Genomic DNA, 13,507 nt, shown 5'->3' with positions numbered 1-13,507 from the left:
CAGGTTTGTAGGAGGCTTTAATTCTGAGGCGAGAAAGTGAAGTACTCTCACTGCCTCAGTTTGTCTTTCCACCTCCCCACCTTCTAAAACTGTTTTTATTTTGTGGTAACCCAAGGTCAATTCCTTTTCCAAAAGGAAAGGATTTTGTTGCCCTTTTACCATAGAAAGCCACAAGATGAACTGAGGGTAAAATTCTGATTACTTTCTTGTGTAGCAGAGCTAGTCAGGAGCCACTGAATTCCAAGATACACATACAGGGATGATTAAAAGTGGAAACAACACTAGCAGCTAGATAAATGTATTTATACTATACCCAAGGAGATCCAACCTGTCCATCCTAAAGGAGATCAGTCCTGGGTGTTCATTGGGTGTTCATTGGAAGACTGATACTAAAGCTGAAACTCCAATACTTTGGCCACCTCATGCGAAGAGCTGACTCATTGGAAAAGACCCTGATGCTGGGAGGGATTGGGGGAGGAGGAGAAGGAGACGACAGAGGATGAGATGGCAGGATGGCATCACCGATTCGATGGACATGAGTTTTTTGAACTTTTATCTTTTGCTTAGATTATCAGAAATTTTGTCCACCAAGAACAAATAACTCATTAGGAAATAATTTGTTTTTCTGTCTACTCACTGGATCTACGTACATCTGCCATAAGATACCGTAAATATTTAATGAGATGACCGAGTTTTAACTTGCTTGAGCCAGATAGATGTGAATGTGTGATTCCTTTGGATTTTCTGAGATGTTGAAAATGATCTCCATGCCACCTTCTGCCATCGTGGTATCTCCTTGGGAAGTCTTGTTTCTGAGACCCCCTAACCCAGCCTCCCTGCCCCTTTCCCTCCCAGTTCCGGGGTCCTCTCTGGAATAGTCCAGCAAGAAGGTCATCCAGTTTGAAAAGGTCATCAGGCTTGAGTAACATTCCGGTGGGAGAGAAAGGGCCTTTTTATCCTGGGTAACCTGCATGGGGGTCTGAGGGCAAGGTCTGAAGATTCCAGGAGGGTGTCGGCTTTCACACTGATTTCCTCCATGTCTGTGCTCTCTCTAAGGCAGGGCTGGGAGAGCTGAGCTAGGCTTCACTGTTGTTAATGTGGCTACTCTGCCTTCTTGGGTTACTTCCCTGGCATTTGGAGCTGGGTTCCGTGGCAGTTTATTAAGGCCTTCAGGTTTGGTGGGAACCTCTGGTGGCTCAGAAAGTAAAGAATCTGCCCACAGTGCAAGAGACCTGGATTCGATCCCCTTGGAGAAGGGACTGGCTACCCACTCCAGTATTCTTGCCTTGGAAAATTCCATGGACAGAGGAGCCTGAGGGGCTTCAGTCCATGGGATCAAAAAGTCGGACATGCCTGAGTGACTAACATTTTCACTTTTCACTCATGGTGCAGCCAGCCATCCTGTGGGTTAATGTGCTGTTGGTGGCCTCACCCCTTTCACTCTGGTGATGTAGAATCCTGCCCTCTAAGCCAGGACACCCCTTTGGTGTCTGATGGATACATGGCAGTGAGGCCAAAGCGGCCCACCCTCGGGAGCGACAGAGACCCAGTTCCTCTCACTGTCCCATCATTCTTTGGAGAATTCTTTCTAACCAACAAGGATTAGAATTCCTCCTTTTCTTCCTTGCGCAATAGAGTCATGACTTAAACCAGTAAATAATAAAGTCATAGACTTCTTACAAGTGATTATGCAACTTTTGTCATTAAAATAAATGGTTCACCAAGGTAAACCAAGCATTTGTTAATTTCTGCATAAATTGATTTTTGTTTTCAAGTCAAATGCACTGGCGAATGTTTCCGTGAAGGGAGGCAGGTGATCTGGCCCAGGGTGGCCCTGTTGCAGTTGGAGCTCACCAGGGGCCAGGCCTAGGAGCTGGCTCTGCCAAGCTGGCAGCCGAGTGGAGCGGCCAGCAGCCATCTGGACCCCCTCCCCATTGGCCCCTGGGTGTTTGGAAGGCGCTGCCTATCTTCCTGGCCGCTCTCCAGCCTTCTGGCAGGAGAGGCCTGGCCACCCCCTCAGAGGGCCGCAGCGCCTGCCCTCCAGGACTGGAGACAAGTCTGGCCTCGTCTCCCCACTGGGATCTCAGCCAAGCCAGCTGTTTCCCGCAGCCCCTCCCTGTGCCTCTGCCCAGCCAGTTTCTCACAGGACAAGCCCCTTGCTCCCAGACTGTGTTGCTCCAGGATTCTGTCTCTGGCTGGTGAGGGGCCAGGACCTGCTTCTTCCTTCCATCTCCCTGAGGGCTGACGTTCCTGTGGCCCGCCCCAGTCTCCCCGACACCCTCCTTTGTTATTCTCAGCAGACAGCCTTTGTCTGCAGACTGGCTCTGGGACAGGAAAGCCAGCAAAGGAAATTGTCTCATGCACCCCTGATGCCTCTGAGCAAACTAATGTGGGCACCTTCACTTGGACCACAGAGGTTTGCCTTCCAGCAGCTCGAACCCTCCCACACCCCAGGGAAGGGGACGAGCTGGCTGAGGTGGTAAGAGGGAGCTGAGTGCATGCGTTCACCCACTCATCTGGGGCTCCTAGAAATGACTCAATAAATATTTGCTGAATAAGTGAAGTAATGGGTGGATTAGGGGTCCACAGGAGGGAAATTCCATGCAGAATGATACATAAACAAGGCACATGTGTGGGAATGTGTTTTAAGTAAGAACAAACATGAACCACTTTTGCCCTTGTTTATAAGGCTGTGCTGGAGATTCTGAAGCCTGAGGTCAGTTGGCCTTATCTGGTTAAAAGACCCAGTATTTAATAGGTGGACGGGGTTGAATCCAAACAGGATTCCTCCCCCAGGGCACTTTTGTGACATCTTGAGAAACGTATGGGTTTGTCCCAGGTCAGTGTCACCACATTGAATGCAGGAGGAATAAAGCATAGTGTGGTTCTTGATACTTCTTACCCCTCATTTAACACAATAAAAGCCCCAGAGAAACATACTTGCCCCTAAAACCAACGTCCACGGAGCATTTACTATTGACGTGCCCACACCCTCTGCAGGGCCCATCACAAGCATTGTCTCTGGCCTCCTCATCTCACCGGTGAGTAGGGTTATCCTCATCTCACAGGTGAGAGAATGGAAACGGATGAGTAACGGTTACAGACACACACGGCCAGAAAGTGGGAGAGGCTGCCCCTGCCCTGGCAGGTCTGGCACCAAGGCCTGTGCTTCTTACCTCCAGGACGAGGGCACTGTAACTTGGAGCACCGCTCTGCGCCTCTGGTTTCTCTCCTGTAAAATGCAGGCAAGTTCTCTCAACTTTTCTAACTGAAGTTGCCCAAGCAGCAGAGGATCATGAGGGCCCTGCAGGTCTAGAGCACAGTCCAGAGTGGCAGCCACAGGCAGCAATGTCTCCAGAGTTTTAAGAAAATCAAAGTGTTAGTCTTATTTCACAATGCATTTTGTTGTTTTATTCTGGGAAAACACCCATGACATAAAATTTACCATCTTTTTTTTTTTTTTTGGCCGAGCTACATGGGTTATAAGATCTCAGTTCCCTAACCAGAGATTGAACCCGGCCCACAGCAATGAAAGCCAGAATCCTCTAACCACTAGGCCACCAGGAAACTCCTTTAATCTTTTCTTTAAAAAATATGTTTGTTCGGCCGTGCTGGGTGTTAGTTGCAGCAGTTGAAGTCTTCGTTGCAATATGTGGGATCTAGTTCTCTGCCCAGGAGTTGAACCCAAGCCCCCTGCAAGTCCCTTCGTCATTTGTTAATGTATAGTTCAGTGGTATTTACATTCAAAATGTTGTGCAACCCTCACCACCACCATCCATCTCCAGGACTCTTCATCTTGCTAAACAGAAACTGTATCTGTTAACACTAACTCCCTATTCCTCCCGTACTCCTGACCCCAGCCTCTGGTGACCACAATTCCACTTCCTGTCTCCATGAGTCACCTTCTCTGTGTGCATGCTCAGTTGCTTCAGTTGGGTCTGACTCTCTGCAACCCCCATGGACTGTAGCCCGCCAAGCTCCTCTGTCCATTGGATTCTCCAGGCAAGAATACTGGAGTGGGTCGTCATGCCCTCCTCCAGGGAATCTTCCCGACTCGGGGATGGAACCCGTGTCTCTTGTCTCCTGCATTGGCAGGCTGCTTCTTTACCACTAGCGCCACCTGGGAAGTTGCCTTCTCTAGGTAACTCGTAGAAGTGGAATCACACGATGTTTATCTTTTTGTTTCTGGCTTATTTCACTTAGCATCATATTCTCAAGCTTAATCCACGTTGTATGTCTGTGTGCCTATTTTAATACAGAAGTAACCACACCACCCCTTATCTTTAAATAGCATTATACTCTGAAAGAGGAGTCCAGGGTAACGGGTCTGAAATGTACTGGTTAGAGAAGCACAGCAAGAAGATAAAAGTTACCACTTTCCCCTCAATAAGTTGAGTGTTGGAAAGGCTGTTTGTGAATTGCAGGACGCTGCTTCTCTGACTTTGGCACAAGGCACAGACATCGCTCAGTTTCTGGGTGAGAATCATCCAGATACAGCAGCTGAAGCAGCAGAGGAGGTGAGAAGTGCCCTGGGAGAGAAGTGGAGCGTGACCAAGGGGAGAGGATTTCAGGAGTCTTAGCTGCTGGCCTCTGGGGGTCCCAATCCAGGACCCCTCCCTGGCAGCCCACAGTGACAGCAGGCACAGAGCGGGGAAGGCCCAGCCCACATCAGGACCAGACCCAGAGAATGATACCCCTCGCCCGCTCTCTGCAACGACTGAGGCACCGAGGCCACCCTGCTCAGCCACGAGACACCAGCTGTGCTCCAGAGGCCGGGCCACCCATAAGAGGCTGGAGGGACCCTCCAGGCCTGTGCCCTGGGGGCTGGCCCACACTGCAGCCCACATTGGCTTTTTAGGGGCCTGGGGCAGAGCCCCTCCCCCTCAGGAAGCAGACGGTGGGCGAGGGGGTCTGGAGGAGACTGTAGCCCAGATTCTTGCTCTGTGTGTGTGTGTGTGTGTGTGTGTGTGTGTGTGAAATTTTATGGAAAACTTCTCTTCCTCCTTTTTGTTGCTCTCGGGGCTCTTCCACCCCGGGCAGTGTCCTGCCCACACACCAGGGTCTTCACAAGGCCTCAACCTCCCCCTGGGTCCCTATCCTAGGACCTGGATTCAGGCCCCAGGTCACGGAAGGATGTCCCAGGAATTCAGTTCTTTGTCTCTGGATGGCCCTTGTGTCAGTGGAAGGGTCTGGGAACCAGTAATTCTGTCCGGGCTCTGAGGATACAACTCCCTTCCAAGCTCAGGCAGTGTATGACAGCCCCATCAGCCACAGTAAGCATTGCCCATCTCACGTCTCACTCCCACAGACCAGGGTAGGGTGGGGTTGGGGGGTGGAGTGGGTGCAGACTGGCACTTGAGGGCTTGAACATTCTCCTTCCCACCCACCAACTTTGAATGACTCTAGCAAGGGAAATGGATACATGTGTTGGAGGGTGGGGAGAAGTAGAGACAGAAAAATTCTTAAATGTGAAGTGTTCTTTCCTCCTCCTGGATTCCGGGTGGGCTGTAGCATAGGCTGCGTTTTGTTTAGCTGTGACGGGTCTTCATTGCTGAGTGTGGGCTTTCTCTAGCCGTGGTGAGTAGGGGCTGCTCTGGTTGCGGTGCACAGGCTTCTCATTGTGGTGGCTTCTCTCATTGTGGCTTGCGGGCTCTAGAGGGCTCGGGCTTCAGGAGTTGTGGTGCACAGGCTTAGTTGCCCTGTGGCATCTGGGATCTTCCTGGACCAAGGATCAAACCCATGTTTCTTGCATTGGCAGTCAGATTTTTAACCACTGGACCACCAGGGAAGTCTGGTTGTGACTTTTATAGTGGAAATATTTGAATATTCAGGTTGTAAGATTTGTTTTATTCTAAGGTAACACACAAGGGTAGAAGGCAGTGCCCTTCTAGAAGGTAGGGCTTCCCCTGTGGCTCAGCTGGTAACGAATGCTCCTGCCGCGCGGGAGACCTGGGTTTGATCCCTGGGTTGGGAAGATCCCCTGGAGAAGGGAAAGGCTGCCCACTCCAGCATTCTGGCCTGGAGAATTCCATGGACTCTATAGTCCATGGGATCCCAAAGAGTTGGACACTTTCACTTTCACTGGAAGGTAAACTCCCCAAGGGCAGGACAGTCTGTGTGTTGGCGCCCATGGCCTGGGAGAGTTGACAGCTCAACCCTATGTTTAGTGACACTGCCTCAGTAGCTTGAAAACAGCCGTGGGGTGTTTACACCATGGAAACTGATCAATGCTACAAAGCAGTGCTTTTTGTCCTCCAGGGAGCTGGTTGTTAAATGTTTATCACCACTAGATGTTTATTCTCCCCAGCTTCCAGCAGCGTAGGCACTCAGGTATTCAAGGAATGAGTAAATTAATAAACCACCACCCAAAAGAGCAGAAAGGAGAGAAGCATTGTTCTCTAAGTTCAGGCTAACCGAGTGCTGGTGCCACATTTGTCCTCTGGGCTAACCCAGCACCTGAACTCCCATCTGGGGGACCTGCCAAGTCTTGTTTTCCAGGTCCTGGAGGTCAGGTTGCCGGCATGCTCCTGTTGGGGCTAGAGTCTGCAAGGACCATTCGGGGCTTTTTCTGGGGGCAACGAGGGTCTGTGTTGCCTAAAAGTGGCGGTGGCAGCAGTCAAGTGTCCAGCGGGATGTTCTAACCAGCACTGGTCCTGGGCCGTGATCTGTGATCACTTCTGTGATTCCAGCCCATTTCTGTGCTGATTCTCCAGCTTCTTGTCAAGTCTATGAGCTCCCAGTGTCTTTCCTCTGAAGAACTTTTCTCAGTTGGCTATGTCCTTTTCTGTGGTTTGTAACCAAGAGCCCTGTGTGTCAGGTCAGGTTAGACGCACAAGAGATCCAGTAGCGGAAAATGCAGCAAAGATAAACAGAAGGGATTGGGGCAGAGAGAGCCTTCAGAGAGTGGTGTAGACCTGAGGTATGGCAGCAGGAGGTTGTCAGTCAACCGTGTTTCCTGCACCACTCTCTGGAGGAGCACTGTGGAGCCCTGGTGCAGGGTCCAAAGATGAAAAACACAGACCCCTGCCCTTGCAAAGTTCACCGCTTAGAGGGAGGAGGAGAGACAAATATGTCACTGTAATAGTTCACAGTGCTAAGGCGAACCCTGCATCATGGGAGTGCAGGTGGGTGGAAGGAAGCTTCCTGGGGGAGGTGCGTCCTGAGAGCTCTTGGGGGTTTGCCATCTCCCTCCTCTCCTGCTTGTGACCCCAATCCAGCCTCACAGAGAGGTCTGGCCATTCATTTCTTGGTTGTGTCCCTGGATCTGCCATCTACAAGGATGACCAAGATGTAGGGAATCCAGGATAGAGGTGGAGGGAACGGGACAGAACGAACCCACTCTTATTGAGCACCTAGTAGCGGCTTTATAGAAGCCAGTTACTTCCCTTCTCCGCCACCCTCCGTGTGAGGCTCAAGTGAGCAATTGAGACTTAAGGAGGTGACACAACTTGCCTGAGTTCACACACAGTGAGAGGCAGACCTCCTTCTGCCACCCCAGGCTGCAAGCCACAGGACCAGGGCAGAGGGGGGGTTTCCTAGGGGAGAGGCCTTACACTTTTTTTCTGGAATCTTCTTTCTAAACCACCATGTTTTTGTGCACACCGTTCTTTTTATTGAACAAGGACTGTGTGTGCTGGGCCCTGTGGTCACCAAGTCCCTCTGAGGTGGTGGAACGTGAGGCTTAAAGGCAAGTGCTTGCCCGAACCAGGAACGGCCAGAGCCTGGCTGGTGGGTCCAGGGACCTACCTCCCCAGCCTCTGGGTCTCCTTTGCAGCTGAGGTGTGGGGTAAGAAACCTGGGTGTCTGAGAAGAAGGGATCAGAGAGGAAAACCAGAAACAGATCAGGAAGGTGCTTTGACCGCCCACCCCCCACAGGAAGAGAAGCAGCTGCCTCCCACTTTACAGGGACCTTTGACCAAGCTCAGAAAAATTCCTGGCTGAGACAGGCAGGGAGTGGGGCTTTTTGAATGGGAGAAACGATTTTTCCTTTTCTAGAGAGGTTTGGGGTACTCCCACTTCCTTTTCTCTACCACGCTGTGTGTAAGTATTCACACAAGTCCCCAGGGGGCCCCAGCTGCACAGCTGCTGCGTCTCCTCTCTTCAGGGATAGGTAAGTAATGGGCCAAATTTAACATGCTTGTTTTACTAAGCATTTTGTTTGAGCATCCGTGATGGTACAGGGAGATGAGTTGCTGGAGCTGCAGGTCTGAAGAGGGGGGTAAGCTCCCCACTGGTGATTTTTCCCTGCTCTTCAGGAGGCCAGGGAGGGAAATGACCAGCAGCTGGGCTAGGAAAGGGGCTGCCAGCAGAAGAGGATGAGGGAAAAGGAGCCAACCTCTTGATCGCCCACCTCCGACGTGTCCCAGGATCAGGGCTAGTTTTCTGAGGATAGGTGATTTCCACTTTCCGAGACAGAGATGGCAGACAAGACAGAGTGCCTTGGTTAAGAAAGACAACCAGGAAGGAAAATTAGCTCCTACCTTGATCCCAACTAGTGCTGTGAATGCAGGTGACAGGGATGCACGCACGCTCTACGTCAGGGACCTCAGGGCTGACTTAAGGAGACTCCGAGCCCGCGGGGTGTTGCACCAGAGAACTGCAGCAGACAGAGGTGGAGATTGAGGAAGCAGGGGGCCACCAGCTGCCTGAGGTGGTGTGGGGAAACTTCTAGAGAGGATGATGTTGGGTGGATCTTGAGGGATGAGTAGGAGTTTGCCAGGTCAGAGGGGGTTTGGCATTGTAGGCAGTGGGAAGTGGTGGCTGAGAGGTAGGAAGCAGCAGCTTGTGTGTGGAGAAACTGAGTCAAGCAGAAGCATAGAATTCAGGGGTAGAAGACAAGTAGGCGGCTGCACAGAGGGCTGTGTTGTTTAAGGTGGGTGCGGAGGAAGGATGGCACAGACCGGAAGACTTGGGTGCAGAGGAAATGGGACTGGTGCCAGCACCAAATATGAAGGGCAAACCAAGCCTTGGCACAGACCCAAAAGGACGGAGGCCCTGGGCATCGCAGGTCACCCGGTATGGATGACAGCTGAGCTGGATGAGGGGGAGATGGGCGGGGAGGAAGCCCAGCCTCCGCCGGCGTTCCAGGCTACCCGGCAGACCTCCCAGACTGGGCGGGGCGGGCACCGACGGAGCGGTCCCGCGGGCCCTCCGCGCCGAGGCTCCTGGAGACAGGTAGGAGGCGGAGGAACAGGACCCGAGGGCTCGGGGCGGCTCACCTCTGGGCTGCAGCAGGAATTTGCCCGCCCCGGCTCCCGGGGAGAGCAGTGTCGGAGGAAGTGGGGGTCCTGGGAGGAGACCTGCCTCCCGCTCTTCGCTGGGTCCCAGCTCCGCGCCGCGGGCCCTCGGGCCGGGATGGGGGAGGTCGCAAGCGAAAAGGAAACCTCGGAGCCTCAGAGGGCAGAGGGCCGGGCTGAAAGAGGCGCAACCCCGGGCGGCCCACGCCAACCCTCCCGCCTCCTCTGCCCTTCCCTCCGTCGGATGCCGTTCCGGAGCACAGCGTCCTGGAGACCGCGCGCCCCTCTTCCTTGGTGCTGCCTAGGCTGTGGCCCTGGAGCGCCGGAGCCGGTGCCGGCCCGGCTCCTCACGTCGGAAGCCGCCCCTCTCCGCCTCGGGGGCTGCCAGCGGGCCCGTTCCCCCGGGGGGCTGGCGCAGGGGACATCCTCGCGTGGGGACCGGGAAGGGCGCGTGGGAACCCTAGACGTCCGGCGCGGGGCCGCAGACACACTCGGTGCGCGTCCGCCGCTCCCAGGAGCAGCTAAGTTCTTTTCTCCTGTCCTCCCTGCTGTCTCTCCTTTAGCTGCGTTCGTCCCCGCCCCGCGAAGGCAGCCTCTACTGCAGAGAAGCAGCGTCTCCGTCGTTAGCCCTAGCACGAAGCTCCCCAGGCGCCCCGGCTTCCCCTCGTGCGCGCGGCTTTTCCACGAGGGGTCGCAGAGCCCAGGCCGGGCCGCCACTCCTCATCCCGCCAGCCCCAGGAACCCCTGGTTTGCAGTGAAAATGATGCCTACGTAAATCACTCTTAGTACCAAATTAACGCAGCATAGATGTGCCAGTTTATATTTGGCTGAACTTGGCTTAGTACGCTCTATTTTATTCTTGTAAACTGAAGTCATTTTATGCTTAGGAAAAATTAAAGAGAACCATGGTGGAGTTACAGATTTTAAAACTTAAGCATACAAGTCAGTACTTGCTTAATGTTTGCTACTGAAAGGGGCACACTTGTGTATGTCATTCTCCAGCACGGTGACATGTACACACTTGCACACGTACTGCGCACACGCACCAGACTGCACTCTCTCAGTGCATACTGCACTCGCACACGCCAAACCACACAGGCATTTCGTACACACAAACAGGACTGCACACATGCACACACTCTGCACTCACTTGACACACACCCACACACCCACGCACCGGCTTAGGGAGGCCGCTTGTGGAGCTTCTCCGCAGCAGAGAAATGCTGCCTTGGGTTTAAAGTAAGATACAATCAACATTTTCAAAGCGTTTAAGTTTTCAAAGTACCTGCAGAGACTTTTAAAAAAACGTCTTTATTTACGAGTTTTAAAACAAGTGATGTAATGGCTTTTAAAAAAGGATCTCTTGGTGAATGAAAACAGTGAGTCTGATTGCTTTGAATCTGAACTCTCGACTTTTAACCAGTGTTTTTAATCTCCTTTCTTCCCTCTGAAACCCTGAAAGAAGTTACTCTCGAACTTTTAGAAGCCAGTTGTAGACGGGCCTGCCCTCCCTCGCTGTATAAGAGCCTGCGGGCACCCCCTCCGCCGTCTGCGGGTGTCCAGGTCACCTGTGGGCACGTGCGGGGGAGGGATGGGCCGCCACATCCGTGCTGGCCCGGGAGCCGGCGGGGAGCGCGGGGCTCGGGTGGGTGGGGCGGCGCCTCCTCCCCCCCCCCCCCCCCCCCCGCCCAAACCCCCCCCTCCCCCCGGCCCCGCGGAGATGCGGCGGCTGCTGCTGCTGCCCCTGCTGCTGGCCCCCGCGCCCGGGTCCTCGGTGAGTGCGACCCTTCCTTCCCCCCCACCCCCGCCCAGGGTCGCCGCAGGTCGGAGCCCCCGACGGCTGGAGCCGGTGGCCGCGGCGCCATCCCCAAGAGAAGGCCACTGTCTGGATGGTGGGGCGGGAAGAGGCGAACCCTCAGCCTGATCGCCTTCAAAGACGGGTAGGACCTTGCAGCCTCTGGTGCCCAGAACTTCCCGTCTGGCTTTGGGGCACAGTTCGCAGAATTGGCAATTTCCCAACAGCCCCACCCCTCCTTCAGAATGTTCTGGGCGCGCTGCTAATGCTGCGGAGGTCCGGAGGGGTGGTCTATCACGGTGGAAGGAAGAGGGGTCCTTGCTGGCACCAGCCAAGGAGCAGGGCCAAATGGCCATCCTACCAGACGTCTGCCACTTGCCTATTGACCAAACCTCTGCCTCTCAATGAGGGCTATTTGGACCTAGAAGTTTAGGCTGCCAGGCCCATTCTCCACGGCCCCTGGGACTAGCATCTAGAGCGGGGCTGTCCAATAGAACCTTCTGAGATGATGGAAATGCTCTGCACCTGTGCTGTCCAATAAGATAGCCACTGGGTTCATGTGGTTACATGACATGAGCACATGACATGTGGTCAGTACAACTGAGGAACTGAATCTTATTTGCTTTTTAAAATTATTTTTAACTGGGCTGAGTCTTCGTTGCTATGTGCGTGCTACTCTCTACTTGCCGTGCATGAGCTTCTCATTGAGGTGGCTTCTCTCGTTGCTGAGCGCGGGCTCCAGGGCGCACAGGCTTCAGTAACCGAGGCACTCGGGCTCAGCTGCGGCATGTGGGACCTTCCCAGACCAGGGATCGAGGCAGTGTCCCCTGCATTGCGCAGGCAGAGCCTTAACCACTGGACCACCAGGGAAGCCCTTATTCGATTTTAATGAACATGAACTTAAACAGCCTCGTGTGGTTAGTGGCTACCGTATTAGTGAAAATTAGAGAGTGGATACAGGAAGACAACCGGTGATCACATTAACTGTTTCATTACCAGGGGCCTGAGGGACAAGGCTTCCTGGAGAACCTACTTGGGTTCCAAGGAGGTACAGGGAAACTTCTAGATCACAGGTCCCACCTTGGGGGAGAGGACCGCGTGCCGAGCGGGGCTTGTTCCTGGAGCTGCTCCTGCCGTGCTTCGACCGTGTTGAGGGGATGAAGGGCACAGATTCCATCGACCCCTGGAAGAGGGCTCCATGGGGGAGGCTCACAGCCCTGCCTCCTGAGCCCTGCAGGAGGACCCCTGAGAACGGACCCACACTGTTCACTGCTTTGGGAGAGGGGCAGGGTGATGCCGTCTCTGTGGAAATGTGAGTAAAAGCTGAGAAGTCCTCCTCCAGCCAGAGGGCAGGCCGGGGTGGGAGTCAGCAGTGGGCAGCAGGTTTAGCATGGGCCTCAGTCAGAGCAGAGAGTGGGCCAGAGCCCCCTTCCTCACGTCCTCTCCACCACCTTCCGGCGTCCCCAGCTCACCTCTGCTACCCCGTGGCCCTTGCCTCCTCAGTGCCACACCCTGAGGGCCTCGCCTCAGGCAGCACTGAGGTCCCAGCTCAGGTGGTGGCTGGGGGGGGCGGGGGGGCGTGGTGACAGTGTCAGGACACCAGGATGAAACTCAGAGCCACCTCCTAAAAGCTGTGTGACACAAAGCAGATCATCAGATCTTAGACCCCTTTAAACTGGAGAGTAATGCCGCCCACGCACAGGTTGCACGCAGGTGAAATGAGGGATCCGAAGTAATCTGGGGCCTGTTAGGAGCTTTCTCCCTTAGAAACACCTTGGTAGTGGGGCTGGGACCTCCCCTTACCCGCTCCACTGTCTGGGGCAGGATGTGACCCAGGCTGGTTCTAGCTGAGTGCAATACCCCTCCATGGCCCAGGCTGGTTCTCGCTGGGTGCAATACCTACTCCCCGATAGCCCAGCCTGGTCATAACTATCCCAGGCTGGTTGTAGCTGGGGGTGACACCCACCCCCCTCCATAGCCCAGACTGGTTGTAACTGGGGGGTGACCCAGGCTGATTCTAGCTGTGATGGGACCCCCTCCCCACCTTCCCCAACCTTTCACAGGATCATTCTCAGTGCTGACAGGGGTCAGCTTGAGCAGAATGAATGGTCGATTAAGGAGGAGTAACACATCACACCTCTCACTGCCCCCTGCCCCCTGCCCCAGGCTGGTCAGGGGAAGCTTCACAGGGGTCTTCCAGTCTCCTTGCTTCTGCTCTGTTCCCACTCCCACCCCGGCAGGTTGGGCAGGTGATCCCAGGGGAACAGTGTGGCAGGAAAGGGGCTTCCTGAGTTGCCCAGGTGGGGGTTGGAGGAGGACCCTGAGTTGGTGGGGTGCGGAGGGCGGCAGGAGGCAGGTGAGGACAGGCCCAGGTGAGGGTGGACCGGACCAGCTCATTCTGGCTTCACACCATCATGCCGCTCGTGGTTTGGGTAATTACAGAGAAACGAGATGCATCTGTGCTGCTCCTGGCTGA

General features: G+C 54.2%; 1 protein-coding gene across 1 annotated transcript in view; it reads left to right on the top strand.

Moving 5' to 3' along the window:
- Positions 1-10,956: 10,956 nt before the first annotated feature.
- The window catches only part of PAPLN (papilin, proteoglycan like sulfated glycoprotein), a 34,181-nt gene continuing 31,630 nt past the window's right edge, over positions 10,957-13,507 (top strand). Inside the window, exon 1 of the mRNA XM_040226138.1 lies at positions 10,957-11,010. Coding sequence (XP_040082072.1) covers positions 10,957-11,010 — 54 coding nt within the window. The remainder of the gene's footprint in view (positions 11,011-13,507) is intronic.

This window comes from Oryx dammah, unplaced genomic scaffold (assembly GCF_014754425.2).
Source record: "Oryx dammah isolate SB20612 unplaced genomic scaffold, SCBI_Odam_1.1 HiC_scaffold_26, whole genome shotgun sequence".
Classification (NCBI taxonomy): domain Eukaryota; kingdom Metazoa; phylum Chordata; class Mammalia; order Artiodactyla; family Bovidae; genus Oryx; species Oryx dammah.
Note: the sequence above shows the minus strand (reverse complement) of the source record. Positions and strands in the feature narration are given on the sequence as shown.